Genomic DNA, 21,968 nt, shown 5'->3' with positions numbered 1-21,968 from the left:
AAATAAATCAGTTTACACTCTTTATTTTATACATTTATGTCCAAACCCCAGTCATTTTGACAGTGAGGCCCTTTTAATTCACATTTAGATCACATATTCTTTCATTAACACCAACAAAGTCTCCAGTCAGGGTAAAGGCTGAGGACAGACCCTGACACTGAGAGTGCCAGAGCCCCCGGGAGACAGGCTCCTTTATGTGGACCAAACCCATCACCTTTACATGGCCGGAGCCTCCTGGTGCTCGTCCAGAGGTTCAGCCACCTGTCCTGGTGAAGTCCTCTGCCTTATCCCCTCAGACGTGTCGCCCCTCGCTGCTCGTCTAGGATATTAAAGACCCTGCACCCATCTTTAGAGACATGGACCCCCTCCTGCTTTCAATAAGTGACCCCACCCACCAGCTTAACCACCTTGTTTGTCTCCTCAGAGAGTGGGTGAAATCCTGTCAGACACAATGTGTGACATGAGGCTACACAAATAGACTAAACATGATTTCCAGAGGCACAAAACTGAATGATTTTCGGGAAATTTGCATCTCAGTGGTTTAGTTTCTCTGTAAGTTGTGTCGTTGTGTAGATTGTGTAGGAGCACAAACATCTACACAATGACACAACTTACAGAGTAACAACAAAGCCCCCAGACATTAGACGTGATTTTCCCCAAAAACATACAATCCTGTATAATTGTTAGACTTTAAGTCAAATACACATTTTGAAACAGGAAGTCAGTCTGCATCACACTGTCTTCCTCCGAAACAGTCCTCAAACTTCTTCATAGTCCGCTGGCCGAACCTCACTTTCCCGCGCTGCTTCAGGGAGGCAGTGTACTGGTTGGACTTGAGTTTGGCGTAATAGTCAGAGAACTTGTTGAAGAGGATGGAGATGGGCAAACCATTCAGGATGATGCCAAACGCGATGCAGATGAATGCAAACAGGCGGCCCAGGATGGTTTCTGGGTAAATGTCCCCATAACCCACAGTGGAGATGCTGACCTGCAGGGGGGAAAGGACGGCGGTCAGTCAAGAGCCTGTTTGAAACAACGGTTGATTGATAAGTTCCACACCTGATGGACGCAAGCAGGGGTGTGGTGCACATGACTGAAGATATACAGACATGGCTAACACACAACCACTCAGTCAATCAGCTGTGTTGTCAGTCACATCACTTAAGCCGATCATGTCACATGACTCAATGCAGGACTCATTTCACCTGATTCGGCCCCTCCGACCTTCACCTTCTGCCAAACGTCAGAAAGGTTTCAGACAGAAGTTGTTTGGCCTCAGATGATGATGTCATAGCAGCTGTTGAGGACAACGTTCCTCCTGGTGTGTCTGATGTATCGCACTCTATGTGAAGCCAATCAATCAACCCTCATTTTAATATGTACAATGTGTGGACCATTAAAGTAAGCTGTGTTTTTGAACCGTGAGATGTTTCATCAGAGCGAAACAGGAAAACCCTGATCATCAAACAAGCTCAGGAGAACTCTCACTGTTTACGCTTGAGTTTATGATGATTTGATCTCCGTCAGCTGCTGACTGATGTCAGAATGAATTAAAGTGCCATAACATTCATCTGGACCATCTCATGTTTGCATTAAAATCGTTCCTGAAGCCTCGTTTACCATCGAGCAAGAACACAAACATATAAGCCAATAGTTTCATTTGTCCACGTGTCAGTTTAAGGAACGATGACCTGATGAGGCTCCACAGTCCTGCTGTCAAATACAACAGATGGCAGAAATATGAATGCTGTAAAAAAAGGAATATAAATAGTATAAAATAACATTGAAATGAAGATTTGACCTCATGGATCGATCATCATTTGAACTTGGCTGAAATCTATTGACTTGTTATTATAATGATTATTCTCATGGTTTGCTCCATCAGGCTGCACGTGTGTGTTTGTGTGTTCTGCACGTGTGTGTAAGCGTGTCGGGATACTTACAGCTGCCCACCACCACGCATGAGGGATGCTGGTGAAGTTGGTGTGCGGCATGTCGTGCTCCACAGTGTAGACCATGGCGGAGAAGGTGAAGATGCCCATGGCGATGAAGAGGAAGAGGCAGCCCACCTGCTGGTAGCACTGTCGCAGGGTGAAGCCGAAGGCCCGCAGGCCCGTGGAGTGTCTGGCCAGCTTCAGGATACGGAAGATTCTCATCAGCCTCATGATCCGGAGCACCTGGCCCAGCTTACCCACCTGACCCACCGCCCGGATGTCGGCCTCGTGCTTCAGGTAGTTCTCCTTATCCTCAAAGACCTCCAGGATGAGCTGCAGATACAGAGGCAGGATGGCGATCAGGTCCACGGTGTTCAGCATGCTCCTGCTGAAGGCTTTAAGGTCCGGGGTGGACACCAGGCGCAGCAGGTACTCCATGGTGAAGAAGGCGATGCACATGGACTCCACATACTCCCAGTAGGTTTTACCGCTCATTTGGCCCGTGTGGGTTTTATACTGCATCTCCTCCACTGTGTTGAGCGTCATGGCCACCAGGGAGATGAGAACAAAAAGACTGGAGGCCAACGCCATCAGCTTGGCCTTGATGGAGGAGAAGGGCTTCTCCATCAGGTTCCAGATGGCTCTGCGTTTCTGGCCCAGGAACATGTCCTGGAAGAGCTCCACGTTCTCCTCGATCTCCACCTCGGCCTCCAGCTCCCTCTGGATCTTCAGCTGCTCGTTCAGCTCGTCCTGTCTCTCCTCGAAGGAGATGCGGCAGCAGCGATGGGTGTTCTTGATCCGGACGCCCCAGTAGTTGATCTCTTCCAGGAAGTTGCGGGTGCACAGCTCGTCTTTGATCCACAACACGCCGGTCCGGTAGAAGTTGAAGATGCAGTGGAAGATGTCCGGGTCTCTGTCAAAGAAGAACTCGTTGTTGTTGACGGTGTAGTCGTCGCACAGGTCCAGCTTCATGTTGTGGTCCGTGCAAGTGGCCAGTCGCCCGATTCTGGTCTTGGGGTACTTGGCGGCCATCCTGTAGGCGATCTGGTAGGGCTTCCCACCCACATTGATGTTGATCACATAGTTCTTCTTGGAGAGCAAAACCTGCTTGGTGAGGTTGTAAACGCCGGCAGCTTCCTCTTCCTCCTCTTCCTCATCCTCAGCATAAATGTCATAGATGTCTCTGCTCAGCTCCTGCATGGAGTTCCATGTCTTCAGACAGCTCTCCTTTGCGGCCGGAAGGATGACTTCTGAGGGTCTTCGATTAGCGGTGGTCTCTTTGACTTTGTAGTTGGGGAACAGACTCTGTCTCCTGGTCCTCAGCTGGACCTTCTTGCTGGTGCTCCCCATGTCGATCTACTGCAGCTACTCAGCAGACAGCATGTTGAGCTCTGCCTCCTTCAGCCGAGCGTGGAGGACACCAGCAGGAGCCTGGTGGCCCCATTAATGTTGCTGACTGAGAGGATCCGCGTGCTTACAGGACATCTAAGTCCCATGATCCCCCGCTGAGCTGTTCGCTGACCTGATGTGGGCTTTGTTCATATTTCTCTATCAATGCTGTTGTCATTTAGTTCATCTTCAGTAGATTCTGCGTGATGTTGCGAGGACGTAGAGTTTCCAGAGATGGAGCAACAGTGAGTACGGTGGTCCTTCTTCATGAATACATAAGCACTGCGTCATACATTAATCCCTGTAGATTAGTCAGAGGACGTTATATGAGACAGATATGAACCTGGAATACTTTCATGTTTGTTTAACTTTTGTGTCTCAGCAAAACCAAAGATAAAGTTTGCATCATTCAAGTGTAAATGTTCTGCAGTCGCATGTTTTGCCTCTTTTATATGGAGTTGCATTATGTTTTATGTTTCCTATAATGAAGGAGAACAAAGGAGGGGGGGGGGGGGGCATAAAAGAGGATAAAGGCTTTAAGTATTAGCCTACTTCCTCATCGGGGGGAGGGGGAGTGGTTCTCAGAAGTAATCTGTTGTTTTTCATATCAGATGTACAATCAACTTTGAATATGAAATATGGAGCAAAGTTTACACACAAATGATTCCATACATACATGAAACATGCTGAGACGATTATTGATCAACACCAGAAAGGTCTTTCTGCAAGGACATACAGCGACGGACAGAGGAAGAGAGAGAGAGAGATAAAGAGAGAGAGAGAGGGAGTGAGGGAGTGAGAGAGAGAGGAAGAGAGAGAGAGAGAGAGAGAGAGGGAGGGAGAGATATGATGATGAGTGTGTTCCCTTTAGACTCTTTGGTTGTTTAAACATGTAGAATCTTTCCGTGTTTGTCACATGTAGTTTGCTTTATCTTCTAAAATCATGATATGAAACACACTCTCCATGTCCAGATGTTGTAATGAAACATGTGTGTGTGTTTTGTAGGCACTCGTCCTCATCCGTGTTTGTCCTCTTCTTTGTTTACATTTGTCAGACTCTTGCTTGCAGGTCTTCATCAACATCTTGTCCCCGCTCTGATATTAACATGGATGCTGTCCCTCAGTCTTTACTGTCTGTCCACACAACATAGTTAAGTCTCTTTAAAGCTGCTTTGTAAAACACAAATGTATAGATGATAATCCATAGGCAGTTATGTGGGCGCAGCATTAATCCCTGCTGTCAGCCACATTCTCTCTTATTTACAACCTGGAAACACAAACACAGATGTTCTCTGATGCTCAAACCAGCTGGACCTTTGCTAAAGTGTCCACCAGCAGGAAGTATGGAAAACATGTCTGCTTATATACAGTATGTACACAGAGAAGTGTTACAAAGTTCAGCAACAACAGCTCAGGTCAAACAAACAAATGTAAACAATGTAACAAACTGAATACAACACAACATGAATATGAGACCAAACTAATAAGGGGGGATTGACGAGCAGGGGACAGGATGTGAGATGTGTTTGTACAACAATAAGACTAATATAGAAAACTCATTCATTGAAGTCAATTCTGTTCATCACATTTTCAGTGGCATGAGTTCTATTTCTGTCTTCATTCGTGCATGAAAGATCCTACACAAATAAATAATCATTGTTCCTTTCATCACGCACCATGTATCAGTTCTGTCTCCGGTTGTTGTTGTTATTTTTATGAGCCATCTACATTTCTTGGGTGGTCGCCACAGAGCGTCTTATTGTGAAAATCCTAAACGGACGTTATTGTGTAGTTAGCTTAACATGCTAATATAGCACCGAATTTAAAGGGAAATCAAGGTTGTTGTGCTAAGTGGAGCTCAGCTGGGTCGAGGTGTGTGGAAATTATTTTTTTTTGGTATAATAATATGCTTATTTTGTGCACTACACGTTTGTTGTTGGAGCGGTTAATGTTTACTCTGGTGGAAATGCGGATAAGGGGGAAATGGCGAGTCCGGAGAACCGGCAAAGTGCAAGCTAACAGGCTAAGCTAAAGCTAAGCAGGCTAACGGGACCGTGGAGCAGGCAGCAGGCTGCGGGCTCCCGGCTTCCGGCTGCGGGCTCCCGGCGGCTCCCCGGCTCCTTAGCGAGGCTAATGCCTCTGTTACACTGTACTAACACTGGAACGCTGCCGTCACAAACACCGAGCGAGCAGGGCACAAAGGGGACACACACACACACACACACACACACACACACGCTGCTGCTGCTTCATCATCCCCCTCCTCTTCGCGAGGGTTGATTGATAAATTCGGAGCAGAACACAGCTGATCAGAACTGTAGAACCTGTGTGTGCGGGAACAACAGAACTGACGACTGGGTTCAGATCAGTTACTGTCAGTCAATATCCTGATCATCTGGAATCAACGATGAAGACACTTCCTGTTTGGACACAAATGGGTCAATGTCCATGTCCATGTAAATGTCCATCTTATGACAGTGACAACACACAGTACAGACAGGAGATGCTCAGCGGCACGCAGGCAGGAAGGTTCCTGTTTGATTCCCGGCTCTTGGAGAGTCTGCCGAAGTGCTGATGAGCAATACACTGAACCCTCCCTGCTCCTGGGTATGAGTGGGTGAACGTGGGGTCACTGTGAAGAGACAAAACCTTAAACCAGAGACATTTATTCAGTCACAGTAACTGAGTTCATCCACTCTAACCCTGCAGACGTGTTACCATAACAACGAGAGCACAATCTTTGGTTTTAGAAAGGTGGAGTTACTACAATGTTGTAAACACTGATGGATTCTGGGTCTGAGCCTCAGATTAAAGGACGTGAGGTTGCTTTTGTGGCTCATGTTGCAGTACGGTGATGTAAATGTCGCTCATGTTGCAGCATGTTTACAGATCCTCCATGATGGCGTGACGTGTGTTTCCTCTGTGTGTCCTGTGTTCAGATTGCTGCTGGGTGAAGGGAGCAGAAGAGCTGTGCCATCCCCCTTTTGTCCTCTCATGTCCCCCCCTGTGTGTCCCCCTATGTGTTAGTGACCCCCACACCCCCGTCCACCCTCCCCCACCCCGTGCAGAAGCCTCTGTCTCTCCCTCATGCTGTGGCCGCAGCGTGCTCACTGCCACACCAATGACTGCCTGGATCGTCCTGCCTGTCAGCCTCTCTGCCTTCTCCATCACAGGAATATGGATCGTGTGAGTTACTAAAACATGTGTGTGTAGTTGGGACACGTGAGGTTTGTTACCTGGCTTGACAGCGTCTCTGTGCCCCTCAGGTACGCCATGGCCGTGATGAATCACCACGTGTGTCCTGTGGAGAACTGGTGAGTGAGAAGTGTTTATCATCCTTCCACTAAATGCCACACATTTGATTTACTTACAAATAAGACCTCTGGAGTACAAAGGATGTTACAAACCTGGATCTGAGGTTAAAACCATTCTGACGGCACATGAACAGTGTTTAAACATTTAAGCTCCTTGGCTGCTTCTGTGGTCTAAACGAGCGCTCCTAGTCTTGCTACACGCCGCCACGCCGGCTGCAGGGTCACTGAGTGAAGCGCTCCTTGTGTCCTGCTGCAGGTCCTACAATGTAACGTGCACAGAGGAGCTGCCCAGACCAGGATTCCCCAAGACCTGCTGCACCATCCAGGACATCCCACTCATCAGGTTCCTGCTGCACCTCCACACCTCCACACAGAGGCCCAGAGGCCCAGAGGCCCAGAGGCCTGCTGTAGCACCGCCACACCACATCTGCTCAGTCTGACACACACACACACACACACACACACACACACACACACACACACACACACACACACACACACACACACACACACACACACACACACACACACACACACGACAGCAGACTTCAGTTCAGAATGTGTGTGGAGGTTCACACACACAGTATTGCATCATCAGATGTTGCTTTACTAAATAGCCGTTGTTTTACAGGCTTAGCTGAAGTTGAACACATTATTGTTGCATTTGTGCCTTTGCAGTGTTTTAGTTCTTCATCATCATCATCATCATCATGATCATCATGTTTTAACTTTCAAAACTCCAATCGTTTGGACTTCACTTCCAAAGAAGTTAAAAATAGAAGGAAAGAAACCGACACATGGAACCCTGACGTCGACCTCAACTTTGACCTCTGACCTCTGACTCTGAGCACCGTTTGTTTGACTGAACTTATTTTCTTGTGTCCTGCAGTAAATGTGGCTCCTTCCCACCAGAGAGCTGCCTGTTCAGCCTGATCGGCAACGTGGGGGCCTTCATGGGTGAGACACAAGCACAGACACGCATACGCACGCACGCACGCATACGCACGCACGCACGCACGCACGCATACGCACGCACGCGCACACGCACGCACGCACGCACGCACGCACGCACGCACGCACGCACGCACGCACGCACGCACGCACACACAGGATTTTAATGAGACAGGGTGTGAAAATTAATTCACCCAGAATGCATTGCGACTGGGAATGCAGTCCGACGTTTTATTGTGTCATTGTCACGTTTCAGTCGCACACTCAGATCAAACCCACCCTCCAGTTGTCCCTGGGGTCCCACACTGTAACCATATTAACTAGGTGGGCCTCCCCAGAGGGAGGCAGTAGCTCAGTGGGTAGAGCTTCCGCTTGGGAACTGGAGGGTCGTTGGTTTGACTCCCTGCCGAGGTGCCCCTGAGCAAGGCACCGAACCCTCAATTGCTCCCCCCTCTGTGAAGGGTGGTAATGTAAGTCGCTTTGGATAAAAGCATCTGCCAAAATGCTCGTAATGTAATGTAATGTAACTATTCTACAAGAGGAAAAGGTGAAACAGGAAGTGTTTCTTCACCCAACATCATCAATCAGTATTTGATTGATGGTAGCGTAGTGACATCATATGGGGGCCGGTGTGTCTGTGCTCTGCTCTGGATGAAGCCTGATGGACACGAGAGCTCCAGGAGCTCCAGGAGCTTTAAATAGCCGGCCAGCTCTGATCAATGATGGATGTTCTTCTTCCTGTTCTCTGTGACCTTCTGCCATCACTCTCCTCCTCTTCTTGTCCTCACACACCTCCGTCTGATAAATTAGCTCATTCTTACCGCTTCACTGGAGGTCTGCAGCCCAGCAGTGATAGACATCAACCATCCATCCTCTCTCTACCTCTCTCTCTGTCTCCCTCCCCCCCTCTCTCTTCCTCCCCCACTTCCTCTCTCTGTCTCTCTCTCTCTCCCTCCCCCCTTCCCTCTCTCTGTCTCTCCCTCCCCCCTTTCTCTCTCCCTCACTTCCGCTCTCTCTCTCTCTCTCTCTTGTGTATGTGTGTACTGTTCTATGGCGATTTTGTAAGTTTGGGAAAGGAGGGAGAACAGGATTCTGGGTAATGCGAAACTCTTCCCTGCCTGTGTGATGTAATCGTCCCCTCTCTCCTCCTGCAGTGGTGATGGTTTGCCTCCTGCGCTACGCCCAGGTGATCGAGCACAGCCACAGATGCTGGGTCAACACCAGCGGCCTGGTGTCAGGTTGCACCAACGCCGTGGGTCTGGTGATGGTGGGAAACTTCCAGGTAAACCTCCTGCAGCACGACGAGGCACAAAGCAGAGAGACATTTTAGAAACAGTTTATCAGTGAGTAAACGACTTCACTGTGCTGAGGAGTTGACGGCTGTGTTTCCTGTTTCCTGTCTGGCAGGTGGACCACGCCAAGTCCCTGCACTACGTGGGCGCGGGCGTGGCGTTCCCGGCCGGCCTGCTGTTTGTGTGCCTGCAGTGTGTGCTCACCTACCGGGTGGCCATGACAACCCTGGACTACTGGATGGCCCATTTCCGGGTGGCTCTGGCGCTGGGTGCCATGGTGTCTCTCGTCCTCAGTATCCTTTCTGTCCAGGTGCCATGGTAACGCTGTGTGTGTCTGTGTGGATGGTAAATACAAAAAAGAGAGGAAATGACATCATGACTGTTTAGGATTGAACTATGAAGCTCCTCTGCATTCGTTGGCGTCCTTAACGCTTCTCCTCTAAGGCGGAATCTTCTTCATCCACGAGAGCTTCATCCTGCAGCACGCTGCCGCCATCTGCGAGTGGGTCTTCACTGTGGACATCCTGGTCTTCTATGGCACCTTCACATACGAGTTTGGCACCGTCACCAGCGAGACCCTGATGGTGGGCCTGCAGCAGAGTCACCTGCACGGCTCCGGGGTCATCCTGGGCCCCTCCCGGACCCCTGTGCTGGGCGGAGCCACCAAGGGCCTGAAGTCACCCGGAGGAAGCAGCACGTCCACGCATCTTAACTGCACCCCGGAGAGCATAGCCATGTTGTAGCTCTGCACTGCCCCCTATAGGCTGCACCTGTCTGCAGAGGGGAGACAGACAGAGAGAGAGAGAGAGAGAGACCGTACGGGACGGAGCACAGGAAGTTAGGTCACCTGATCATCACCTCTGTACTCATGTGGTATCATTTTGTTTTTCTTGTTACAACGTCTCAATCTGGTTTCCGTAGCGACGGCTGAACGTCAGGGCGAAGCTCTCAAACTGTGAATGTTTCCCTCAAAGGCTTCTGGGTAATCGAGCCTGTAAGCTACCGTTAACAGAACAGAAGCTTCCGTGTGTGTGTGTGTGTGTGTGTGTGTGTGTGTGTGTGTGTGTGTGTGTGTGTGTGTGTGTGTGTGTGTGTGTGTGTGTGTGTGTGTCCCTCCCTCACTGACCTCTGCACGCTTCACTTTCTGAATGAGAGAAACACACTACTGTATGTTTGCATCAGGAGTAGAGCGTAGTGAATGTGTGTGTGTGGTGTGTGAAGGGCTGTGTGTCCTAAAGTCATCAACCAAACCTGAGTCACTGCTGATGAAGCATCCAATGTGAATATTGATGGTATTTTACAAAACTCTCATCATGTCACACACACGCACAGACACACACACACACACACACACACACACCCACCCGCACACACACACACACACACACACACACACACAAATAGAGGACCAGAGTCCAAATCTCAGAACCAAACATCTCTGGCTCTTGTTGGTGCTCAGCCCCATGCAGACGGGCCGGGGACATGAGGTCAGAACCAGAACCTTTGGGACTTAAGATGTGAAGCATCTGAAGCTAAAGGATCATGTAGTGTGAACCTGCTGATGATCTGAAGTCCTTTCCCTTCATCTGTCTGTGTCTCTGTCTGTCCCTCCTGGTGCAATAACTGCCATCTAACACCTTCTGTCCTCTGTTGGAGTGAACGAAGCCTTTTTTTAGTGAGTCGACTCAAAGAGGGACGCAGCTCAATCTTCAGCTCATTCACGTCTGAATGCAGTCAGACCTTTGTCTCCGTGTTGTGTCCTCATGTAGATGTCTGTGCTTCTCTTCTCTCTGTGCTTTAGAGGGTTCAGGGTCAAAGGTCAGGGGTCAACATGTTAGTATGTAACTAAACTTCTAGCTTCATGTAGAGGAGCTTTAGAGGCTTTAACAAGTGTTCATGGATCCATAAGGGTCCATTAGAGACCTTCAGACCTGAAGAGAAGCACAAACATCTACACAATGAGACAACTTACAGAGGAACACACACACACAGTTCAGAGGTGGAGGAGCTGAAGATCAGGAGATGTTGTTGCTGCATTAAAGTCAAACCCATGGACGCAAAGTTGTGTTTCCAGGCTGGACCCTTGGGAGCCTCGTGTGCGTCTGCAGTGTGATGGCGGCAGTTTAGTCGACGCCCATTTCCTTTGTGCCACTAACCTTTGGGTGTCACCACGGTGTTACTTCAGTGTTGAAACCAGGCAATAACTCATCCGTCAGATGTTTAGAGCTTTGTTCCTTGTGTCCGACAGCTGAGCCGTTGCTCCACACCAAACCATCTCAGCGCCAAAGCTGACCAGTGCCACCTAGAGGAGAACTTGGACTCACGTCAGTTCTGAGTGACGTTATCAAGTCATTTGTCCTCGTCTGCCATCCATTTGCTCTGTGGCTCTTTTCCTTAGCAGCGTCTGTGCCGTCTGACACGACGGGCGGCAGACACGTTCCACGTTACGAGACCGGACGTGTCTGCAGCGTCAGGCCAGTGAGTCGGGCGACTGTAACCGGGCCTGTCGTGAACATCGGGTCATGTTCCAGAGCCTGCAGGAGCCTCCCGCCACTCTCACGTGTCAGACTGCACAGGCGTGTTCGTTACCTTAACCACAGAGTCGTCTGCCTTCCGGGTAGTTTTGGTTCATTGTTCACAGCAATACACGTTTCTGAAAGTCCGTATCAAACCTCTGCTGTCTCTTGGTGAGAGTTTGTCATGCAGGCACACACTAATGTACAAGCAAATATGCCAGATGCCAAAAAAAATGTTGCAGGAAAAACTGGTGAAGGAAAACTGCAAAAAATCTGCATCTTATCAATAAAGTCTCCTTTCTTTGTTACTGAGGCGCTGAAACAAAGCAGAACAGAGGAGCTGGTGTCGGGGGGGGGGAGGGGGGAGGGGGGGGTCTGGATCAGGACTCGGGACCCAATCACACAAATCACCACCATGGGAATCAAGAACATTCCACGCAAAAATTAAGAATTAACCAGAATCAATGGATATCTAAAGGCGCCTATGCCAGAATAATGTTGAGTGTAAAGGATCTAATCAACGAATGTGCTCGTAAACTCACTGACTTCATGATTCTCTTCTTTTCAATCTCTTGTGTTTCGTATTTTTCTGTTCTTCACATTTTGCCAAAATGTTGATATCACGTTTTTAGTTTGTTTGTCGGCACCGTTTCCTGTTGTAACAGGAAACAGAAAGGTCACGTTTGAATGCCTTTGATTGTTTTTAGCCTTATTATCCCACGTGCTGTGCCACATTATCATGCTCACGTGTTTCTTTACTCTCATGTTGAACTAGAAGTCTGTTTCACCAAACTGCAACCAAAACTGCTGTCACATTCCAGGCTGAAGGGATTTGCTCTTTGTTTTGGCGACTCCATGTCACACTGACGCCTTCTCTCATCAGTCTGCAGCCTTTAACCTGAAGTAGCTGAGAGAATGTAGTGCAGATAAACACGCAGGGCGCTGTGAGGACAGGTGGAAGGATTCAAACCAGCAGCAGGTGGCTCGCAGGCCTGGAATGTGACCGCAGGCACAGTCAGAGTTCAGCTGGCAGCTCGTATCGGCCTTCATGCCGGGGCCGGATTCATCCAGGCCAAACGTAACGGTGGCTTCACCGACGTCTCTGTCTCTTCATCCAAATGGGATCTTAGCATCACGGCTTCAGTGTTGAAAAGTTGAAAGAAGCTGCCTGAATTGATCTTCAACTCATCAGCAACACGTGTCTATGAAATGTCATTTCCAAAGGTGGAAGACGATTACAGATGTATTTGACTCAGTTTGATGTGAAGGAGTCAAAACAATCCACACTACGAGTCGACAGATTATTCTGTTTCCTTTTTATAAATTCTGTAAAAATGTATGATTTGTCTATCGTTTAGGTATTTTCTTTTGCCAGAGTTTTATATTCAAATATAAAATAAAAATGATAAATTATTAACAGCTTGCAGAGGCGTTCCTTTATGAGCTCGTCCAGTGCTCCAGCGCTCCAGTGCTCCAGTGTGGCAGCAGCACCACAGGGGGCCACTTTACTGAGGCTGGGCAGCTTTCCTTTGGTAGAAGGGATTATATTTGGATCCACTTTACCAGGTTGGTATTGGGAGCAGGACCTTCACACACTGCTCACTCCTGTCTACAGTTCTGTTTCATCCTGAGCCCGACCAAGGCCCTGGTGGACAGGATGTTAAAGGACCATGGCACCAAAAACTAAAAACACAATCTTTTAATGTTCAACATGTACAAATGTTTTGATAGAACATATTGTATAAACAAGCTGGGTATTCTCACATAATTATTGCAGAATTGTGACATAAAAGCACCGGAATGAAAGTCCAACAGATTTGGTTTGATGCTGAGATACACAATCAGATCAGTATAACAAGATTAAGGCAACATGGGAAATATTCAGTCAGACAATACAGAACATGAACGAACACACACACACATGCACACACTCACACACTAACTAGTATCTAGTGCTCCTCTGAGTACTCCTCAGCCAGAGAGTACAGGCCCGGTCTTCCCCAGTAATCCACGGCCCGAACTCTGTAGCTGCCGCTGACATCCTGGTCCACTGCAAAACACAACAGAACATGTGACCACAAGCAGATCCTGTAGGGCAGCGCCAAACTAACCCCAGACTGGTTTGTCACTTTGACAAATTGACCGATAGCGTAGCTAGAAGTAACTAAAGGTGTAAATGTTTTAAATCCCCCACTTTTCCAACCTGCTGACTCTGCAAAACAACCTGAAGCATTGGACTGATGATCAAACACTTTCTGTCACTAAAACCCTTGTAGTGATTCTCACTACCGCCCCTCTGGCAGCAGAGAGGAAGGTCATCACTCAGCCTGGAGTCCTGCTGTCCAGCTGTTTAAGGCTGGAGGAGGAGGAACTTCCTGCTCCTGAAGGTCAACAAATGTGAAATGTTGACCTCAGGCTCAAAGAGGCAGAGAGAAGAATCCTCACCAGGTGAATGGATGTAGGAGGTGAAGATGGTCTGCAGGTTATTGACTCTCCTGAATTCTTTGTGATCTTGGGAAAACTCGACTTCAAACGTCTGAATGCATCTGCAAACACAAAGATCATGAATGAGTTATTTTTCTACAGAATTTAAAACTTTATTACATTAACCTTCAAAGCTATACCTACTTAAAATAAATAATCAAATGCTTTGCACCTACTTGGTATCAACACAGTGATCAGACCAGACGACCAGGACTTGACCCTTTGTGACCCTCACAAATCGTAATCCATTAACCTGATCAGAAGTCACATGTAGTAAAGAACTCATTAGATCAGAAGACTCTCCTGGGTCTAGATGGACAGATGCAGTTGATTAAGTCAGGCTCAGACACTAGTTGTGGGTGGTGTAATGTGTGATGGTACTGACCTGCTCTGGCACTGATTTGGGTCGAGCACACACATGGATGAGGAGGACAGAAGGCACAGACAGCTTGGTCCTGAGGGTCAATGTGTCTCCATCAGGAACCGGCCAGGGGCCATCAAGCTGAGGGTCCTGACACACACACACACACACGCCATCAGTCAGTTAATGTTCTGCACATATTAGACCATAGGGGGAGAAAGTGTGTGTGTCAAAGGGTTCAGGACGGTGATGTTACTCACCAAGCACACGACTGCACAGAGGAACCATCCAGTGAGATGTCCTCATGTTATTCTGTTTATTTAGCAAACATATAACTACCAAATTTGAACTGGCCTCCCAGACGGAAAGCTTCTTAGTAGATCAAGCGACTGTTTAACTTACTAACATGCTAGGAAGAATATTTTGCGGCCTTGGATTGACAACAAACCGACAACAAACAGAAACTGGCACCAAACCCAACCAGGTTTGGGGCCCATAGCATTTATGCAACCTCGGCATGACGTCTGTTTGTTTCCTGTTTGTACTTGTCCATGATGATGTCACTTATTTGTTTGTCTATTGATGTTTGTCCTCTGTTTTTAGTCTTCTTGGAGGCCCTGGGTGGCCTCCTGGATAGGTTCCCTCTGGAGACTCCATAGCTCTACTGTGAGACTTCAGCACTAACATGGGCCATGATGGAGAAACCTGGAGGGAGGAGATTGGGAGGAACCGATCCTGATCCTGATCTGGACCCCAGCGGTGTCATGTTAATGGACTTCTGTGCTGGTCATGGATTGTTCATGACCAACACCATGTTCAGGCATAGAGGGGCTTATAAGAGTAGCAGACTTTTTCTTTTATTATTCATTGTTCTCCCTCATAAAGGAGAAGCATACTTTTTTTTCTTTTTTTTTTGGTTGCAGATTTTGAATTCTTCCAAAAATTTGGTTTGGAAAAAACAAAACAAAAAGGTTAAAAAAGGTTAAGTCTGAATAAAACGATACATTCAAATATAAGTTGTCTCTCTTAGCAGCCAGCAAAAATGAATTAGTAGCTTTTACTTGAAAACCCATTATGAAAAATGTGGAATCAGAATTTAAGAAAACAGATCAGACAGGTTTTATTGTGCGAGGAAGCAGTGGACAGGCAGGGAAACACGGACGCTCACTTTACTTTACGATGGAAGAACCGGCAAGGCTTCACAGTCAACAGCATTTTGCCAAACCTATTCATGTCCTCCTTGGTCAGTTCATTGGTTGTGCGTTTGGCTGTAGGATACTTCACCAGCAGAGGATCTCGTCCAGGTTCCCTCACTTTGTTCTGCTCTTTCCTCCTCCAACATTCCACCTTTGGTTTGGCTTTAGTCAGGTCAGGCTCAGCCAGTAATGCTCTCTTTTCCCTGAGCTCGTGCTCCAGAGCGCCCACACGGAGCTTCTGCCTCCTCAGTGAATCATCAAACAGCAACGAGTCTTTCCAGTTTTTTATCTCTGCCCTGTCTAACCTTTGCTGTAACCTTTTAAACTGCCGGTCCTTTACTTTACTAATACCATCCAGGACCTGTTTCCTGTGTTCCTCCTCCTGCGTACAGTTATTACCCTCCTCTCTGTTGAGGTAGTCGTCCAGAGCCATGAGTTTGGCCTTCATCGTCCGTAAATCAGTGACAGCCAAACAGGCTTTAATGACCATATTGAAGTTGGACACCTTCTTTATCAGGGACCTGTCCAACTTCTTCACTCGCTCCTCCTCCTTTTTATGCTTTTGTACAAGTTTCTCCAATTCATCGATTCTATCCCTCTGTTGCGTTGTGATGGTTTCCTGAGCTCGCAGGTCCATCTTGTAGTCGGTGAGCTGAGCGTTCAGCTGCCTGGTGTTACAGAGCTGAGCCTCATCTTTGTCCCGCACTTCCTTCATCTCAAACTTCATTTGCGTGTTTGAGACCTTTAAGTTCTCGATCTCATCTTGTTGTGAAGTGATGGATTTCATCATGCGGTCGATGTGGTTCTGTTCGGCAGCATTTAAGGTGTTAACGCAGATGTTCTCCCGCTGCAGTGTGAGAGCCAGGTGGGTCTTCTCCTTCAGCGCAGCATCTTTCAGGTCAATGTATTGCTGCAGCACATACTCGTTGATTCTGTGCTCTCGAGCCGTTTCCTCTAACACGTCCTTTTGCTTCCTCATCATGTTCACTTCCGTCTGGTTTTTACCCAGGATGGATTTTAAATGATCGATGACGGCTGTTAGCTTCTGCTGGGTTTTCAACGCCGACTCTTCCATTTCTGCGATTATTAATTGCTGTTCTTTCTTGAGGTCATTCATTTTGGTGTTCATAGAAGATTGTAATTCCTTTGTTTTTAGTTCAAACGTGTCTCTCTGTCCTTGCAGCTTCTTGTTCTTGTTCCTCTCATTGAGGAGTTCCCCTGTTGCGTACTTCAGCCTGGCCTCTGTGCCCTGCAGCCTCTTCTCCAGCTGGGCGTTCTTGTTCTGCAGATCCTTCTTGTTGGCCTGCCCCTGCTGGAGCTTTTCCATCATGGCAGTTTTCTTTATCTGCCATTCTGTCTCCCTCTTTTCAAACTCCTTCACCTTCTTCTCCATCACATTTGCGGCACAATACATGATTGTTTCTGAAAAGATTGCTGCTGTATGAGAGTGAATTTCAGAAACCTGCTTGATAACAGAGCATCAATGACATCAGCGTCAATGACATCATTGTTGTGTCATGTCATTTCAATCACACATTGTGTTACTCACTCACTCACACACATGAAGTATGAGGCTGTATTCAGACCCTGGATCAGTTTGTTTGGGCAACTGTGAGAGCCACAGTCGCACTCTGGGTCTCGACCCGCTTGCAGCCGCTCCATGGAGCCGACTCAATCAACCGATACAGCTCACTTGCTGTACAATAGACGCAATGCACGATGGGAAACTTTGGCTTTGGATACCTGGCAGCATATTCTGTTTACCACATGTATAAAGTAGATAATGAAGACGCAAGGAGCCGTGGGCAGAGGTGGAGCAGTGACAAGATACAAGGCCTCAGAGATTTGGGCAGACGGACATGTTGCTCAGATGCTGGAGAACACACGCAAGAGTACAGACGAGCTGTTCAGCCTCACTGATAGATACATTACACTCCACTTCCCGTTAAATTCTGACCAATCTCAGAAGGGTTAGCTAGCCCGTGTTGGCTCTCATCATTTGGTCTATTTGCTTTTGAACCAACTGTGTCTTCTCCTTCAGTGCTTAAGCTTCATTCATTCCTATTCATGTCAGTCCATGTTGGTGTCGTACCTCCACACTCCTGAGCAGTCTGAACTGCTCTGCTGAGGGGAAGTCGGGGCTGCCCATGCTCTGCCACAGCTGGTACGGGTTGGTGACATTGTTGTCCAGGTAATAGGTGACATAAACAAGTCCTACAGGAGACAAAAGACAACACGCTGCAGTCACACTCACTCACCTGTCGCCTAGAAACATGAAATGATGAGATTGAGATACGTGACAACTCTCACACACACGCTTTTACAAGTTGTTGGAATGTGTGAGCTTCTTTTTATCGATCGTACCCTTTTGTCCAGCCAGTCCTTTGAGTGACACGGTGATGTCATCGCTGTGGGTGTGGCTGCTGTTGTCATCGCTGTTGTAGATCAGCACTGCTGCCTGCCAGCTGTCTGAGCTGCCGGCTCTCACAGGCTCATGACTGCTGCCCAGAACTCCCAAAGTGCTGCTGTTGGTTCCTGCAGGGTTCCAGACCTCAGCCAGGACCTGGATGTCCCCTTAAAGACAAACATAGGAGAGGAAGCGTGGTCATTTATGTGGGACAGGGACATGTGTCGTGTTTGTGAGCTTGTGGCATCAGTTACTTTCCAGTGGCCAATAGGCAACAGTGAAACCCTTTGGTTGATCGTTCCTGTGGCGTGTTACCTAGCAGAGCCAGCAGGCCCATGACGGTGAGGACGGGCTTCCTGAGCAGCTGGACGTGGGGCGGCTGGGTGTTGTTGACCTGGAAGCGGGCGGTCAGGGTGCGCTGAGTGAAAGGGTGAGGGTGGTAGCTGAGGAAGGCGTTGTCGTTACTCAGCAGGGTGTAGTTGATGCTCGTGTTGGCCGCCGACAGAAGGTCCTGGTGCTGGTCGACGACCTGTGACGATGCAGCGTTAGGAGGATCTCGTTATGTGTGGGGGAAAATCACCAAACAGCAGATTTAAGATGTCGTTCGGCTTCTGAAAGCTAGTTTGTAAAGTTATTAAAATGATGCCTGAATCAACATCCTTCCCACCTCAACATGTTGATTACACTCTCCTCACCTTGACCACCATGGCAGCATAGGTGACATCAGCCCTCCATTCCTGTGGCCTGGACCAGCCCACCAGTGGATCGGCCTCGTCGTTGTAAATGGGGAGGTTGCTAAACCGCGGGAAACGCTCCTGGATCTCCTGCACTGTCTGGATTTCCTGCTGCAGGATGGGAAGCGTGTAGCCTCCTCCCTGGAAGATGGACACGTTGACGTTAAGGGGAGGATGGGCTCTCACACTCACAGACTCAGAGTACATACATATACAATTATTGATTACTTGATTCATCCCCAAAATAATGAGCTGAAAATAATCGAAAGTGACAGCCTTAGCTACAATACGCTCTATTAATGACCGACCAGCAGAGCTACACTGGAGAGGCTCCCACCTTCTTGTGCAGGGCGATGTAGTCCAGGCGGACCCCCACCTGTCCGGTGAAGTAGTTGGTGCCGTTGTAGCAGTGCTGCAGCATGGCCCAGCAGTAAGGCGAGTGTGGGGGGGAGTGACAGGAGTCTCCTGGACCTCCAAACCTCAGGAGAGGGCTGGCGGCCTGCAGACCCTCGGAGCAGGCGTCGTAATAGTTCAGGAACCCTGACACCAAACCGTGAGCATGAGCAGGCCAGAGTCAGGCCTCAATACAAAAGATACTGATTACGGTAACCTTCAGGGACAAAACCTCCAAAGGAGAGAAAGCACATACACACACGCTATTCATAATGGGTTTACCTTGAATCGATATGCTGACGTTGTCGAAGTCTCGGTTGTTGGGTTCATTCCATGTTTCAAAGTTCCACTGGGAAACACTGCTCAGCCCATACCGGCCTGTTCAAGACAACATGATGATGATCAGGAACACACTGGGCTCAGGCAGAACACACACAGTCTGGTGCAACCACTCCAAAGCACTTAAGGAAAGTGTTCTGTACTTAAAGCTTTTAAATCTTACAGAGTCGCTCTGGTGAACAGGCGCTCACTCACCGATGTACCTCATGGCTACAAGGTAAACAAGACGTCTCCACTCCTGAACATCTCCCTTGTCCTCAAATGAAGAGAAGTAGTTTGACACACTGCCCATCAGCTCAAAGCCTGAGAGAGGCAGACAGGGACAGACAGAGAGTCAGAGACACAGAGAGGTGGAGGGAGAGAGAGCAGCGATGTCTGCATGGTGCTGTGATGTTCGCCTCAGGGTTTCATACCAGGCTGGAGTCCATTGATCCATAAGAGCTCCATCAGCTGGTCCAGTTTGGTGAAGTTGTACCGGGTTTCTCCTGCAACATCTCTACAGTAACAAACACCAGCAGCTGTCATTTCTCTTGATAAATCTTCATCTTCAATGAGAAACCTGTTCTAAATAACTGCAAATGCAAAATTCAGGAGCACAACTACTGCAGGTACAACTGAAATAAATCAATAGCACAGGAATCTTGGAGAAAATTGTTATTTATTTAAAAACTAATATCAGATTTATCTTAGTGTTGTTCCCTGTATGTGTTGAATTGTGACACGACCCCTGAGAACTTCAAGCCTTGGTGATGTAGAAACAAAGGGTAGCCAGCAGATGGCAACAGAGAGCAGCGTAGTTTTCCTCCAAATTCAATTTCAGTTAACTTAAATTCCCGTTGTTCGAGAGTTTCCAAAAATTGCACCATAGCCCGAACATATTGTCCAGGTGATGCGTAAGTGTTGACATGGTGTCAGCAGAGAAGCTCTCACTACACGTTCATTGAGTTTCTCAAACCACCCCATGACAAGAACGGATAACTGAAATAGATTCAGGCAGAGCATAGTAACGTGTGAACGCGGCCTTCACTCACGGTGCGGTGACACTTCACTGGGCCAACACGGACAACCAATCACCAGGCGGCTATACTGGAGTGTGACCATACGAAACTATTTTATTTATTTCCAATTGCGTTTTCTGTGTGGGAAAACGTGATATTATGAGTTTACCCACAATCCTTTGCAGCCTTCATTCAAATCCATTGCTTTTATTCTCCAATACTCGCAGTATAGCAAATATTTGACGTGTATTATTTTAACTTTTTCGCCCCTACATTCATAGTGTTGACAGGAGAAGCTCCAGGCGTCCCGCTGTGAACGTCCCGGCCCTGTCAGCTTGACCTGGACTTACTGTGCAGTCACCAGCTCCATCAGCCAGTGGATCCGGACCTGCTGGATCCCTCCATGGGGGACCGAGCCCACATAGGCCAGGTTCAGCTCCTGGTCTCTGCTCAGGTCAAAGTGGTGGGCATCGGTGTGTGGAAGAGGGGGGCTGGACACACAAACACGACCCTGCAGTTAGCAGCTCGCCTTGGCTTTTTATGTGACATGTATGTTCTGGAGACTCGGTTGTAATACGAGTCGTCTTGTGCTTTGACATTCATCTAGTCCACAATTTGGACCACTTAGACTCTGTGAATTCTGTTTCAACAACATTTCCTGGTCTCAGAGGAATCCCGAGTCACATCTGTGTGTGTGTCTGTGTGTGTGTGTGTGTGTGTGTGTGACTCGGGGGTCCTCTGGATCCAAGTCTCAGTCTGTGTCCCAGCATCATGGCGCTGAAATGTTGCACTTCTTTCCCCGTGTTGTTCAAATATCACGGTTTACGGTTGAAAGTTCGGACTAAACACTCAAAAACTGTATCAACTTCGAGCCCGAGTCGTCATGGCGCCGCCCGCTCTCACCAGAACCCGGTGCTCCTCCAGAAGTGCTTCAGCTCCGCCACCGGTTTGTTCAGGTCCACCGTGATGAGAGACGAAGCGCTCCAGACCCCCGCGACGTTCAGCAACAACAAGACGAAGGAGGAAGAGTCCGGCGCCATGTTGACGCGCGTGCATACTAGCGACTCAAACAGAAGCGCGAAGACGAACCCGGAAGCAAAACGTTTCCAGGTTTACTTTGTCCAAAAGATGTGCGAAGAGACGTAAACAGAGAAAGCGGAGGAGACGGCACGCGGCGATGACTGGTGACGTCGTACACAGGCGCCGAATCAACAACAAACCAGAAGTTTGACAAGATAACATGACTCTGGTTCTACATGATAAACGAAAATACGAATTTAGGAAAACAGAAATAAGGAAAATGAGACTAAACACATGACTAACCACGATATGTAAAATGCACTATGACTTATTTTGTCCTAATTTTAAGAAGTGTGATGACTTGGATTTGCCTGACTCGACTTGCAGTCAAAGATCAGCAGACAGACAGACAGCAGCTAAAACAGAAATGGGGAACCGGAGTCCAGCTGCAGTGGAGCAGAGACAGCTTATGTTTCTTTCCCACCACATCTTCGTCTCCATGGACCTAAAGAGCCTGAATCACTGCGCCTCCGTACAAACACTCACCAGCAAATTGCCACAACTTTGAACATAACTTACAAACCTAAACAACTGTGGTATTCAAATGTTTGTACCGGGTTTCTCCTGCAAGATCTCTACA

The 21,968-nt window shown here is 48.1% G+C and overlaps 4 protein-coding genes, 1 long non-coding RNA gene and 1 other non-coding gene across 6 annotated transcripts; 1 reads left to right on the top strand and 5 right to left on the bottom strand.

Annotated features, from left to right (window-relative positions):
* Window positions 1–721: 721 nt before the first annotated feature.
* Window positions 722–3,284, bottom strand: LOC142996552 (potassium voltage-gated channel subfamily V member 2-like). The gene is made up of 2 exons (XM_076147505.1): window positions 1,944–3,284; window positions 722–988 (listed from the first exon to the last, which is right to left on the bottom strand). The coding sequence occupies exons 1-2, from the start codon at window positions 3,282–3,284 to the stop codon at window positions 722–724; spliced, it is 1,608 nt and encodes a 535-aa protein (XP_076003620.1).
* Window positions 3,285–4,547: 1,263 nt separating this feature from the next.
* On the top strand, window positions 4,548–12,813 carry tmem150aa (transmembrane protein 150Aa). Its single transcript, XM_076147481.1, has 8 exons — window positions 4,548–5,195; window positions 6,263–6,509; window positions 6,590–6,637; window positions 6,894–6,980; window positions 7,527–7,594; window positions 8,743–8,870; window positions 8,996–9,173; window positions 9,325–12,813. The coding sequence occupies exons 2-8, from the start codon at window positions 6,445–6,447 to the stop codon at window positions 9,621–9,623; spliced, it is 873 nt and encodes a 290-aa protein (XP_076003596.1). The 5' UTR covers window positions 4,548–5,195; window positions 6,263–6,444; the 3' UTR covers window positions 9,624–12,813.
* Window positions 5,545–6,899, bottom strand: LOC142996531 (uncharacterized). The gene is made up of 3 exons (XR_012961760.1): window positions 6,731–6,899; window positions 6,560–6,634; window positions 5,545–5,955 (listed from the first exon to the last, which is right to left on the bottom strand). It is a non-coding gene; the product is annotated as an uncharacterized LOC142996531 (long non-coding RNA).
* Window positions 12,814–13,080: 267 nt separating the features above from the next.
* Window positions 13,081–21,475, bottom strand: idua (alpha-L-iduronidase). Its single transcript, XM_076147479.1, has 14 exons — window positions 21,212–21,475; window positions 20,659–20,799; window positions 19,724–19,806; window positions 19,506–19,613; window positions 19,254–19,349; window positions 18,916–19,118; window positions 18,540–18,719; window positions 18,160–18,373; window positions 17,802–18,011; window positions 17,530–17,651; window positions 14,266–14,391; window positions 14,057–14,133; window positions 13,842–13,942; window positions 13,081–13,446 (listed from the first exon to the last, which is right to left on the bottom strand). The coding sequence occupies exons 1-14, from the start codon at window positions 21,346–21,348 to the stop codon at window positions 13,346–13,348; spliced, it is 1,899 nt and encodes a 632-aa protein (XP_076003594.1). The 5' UTR covers window positions 21,349–21,475; the 3' UTR covers window positions 13,081–13,345.
* On the bottom strand, window positions 14,402–17,520 carry LOC142996529 (uncharacterized). Its single transcript, XM_076147480.1, has one exon. It carries the CDS (start codon window positions 16,849–16,851, stop codon window positions 15,406–15,408), a length of 1,446 nt encoding a protein of 481 aa, XP_076003595.1. The 5' UTR covers window positions 16,852–17,520; the 3' UTR covers window positions 14,402–15,405.
* On the bottom strand, window positions 20,157–20,285 carry LOC142996624 (U4atac minor spliceosomal RNA). Its single transcript, XR_012961771.1, has one exon. It is a non-coding gene; the product is annotated as a U4atac minor spliceosomal RNA (small nuclear RNA).
* Window positions 21,476–21,968: the final 493 nt, after the last annotated feature.

This window comes from Genypterus blacodes, unplaced genomic scaffold, assembly GCF_046128005.1.
Source record: "Genypterus blacodes isolate CSIRO-AG114 ecotype Tasmania unplaced genomic scaffold, CSIRO-AGI_Gbla_v1 ptg000038l_1, whole genome shotgun sequence".
NCBI classification, from domain to species: domain Eukaryota; kingdom Metazoa; phylum Chordata; class Actinopteri; order Ophidiiformes; family Ophidiidae; genus Genypterus; species Genypterus blacodes.
The sequence above is the reverse complement of the archived record's forward strand: the minus strand, read 5'-3'. Positions and strand labels throughout refer to the sequence as shown.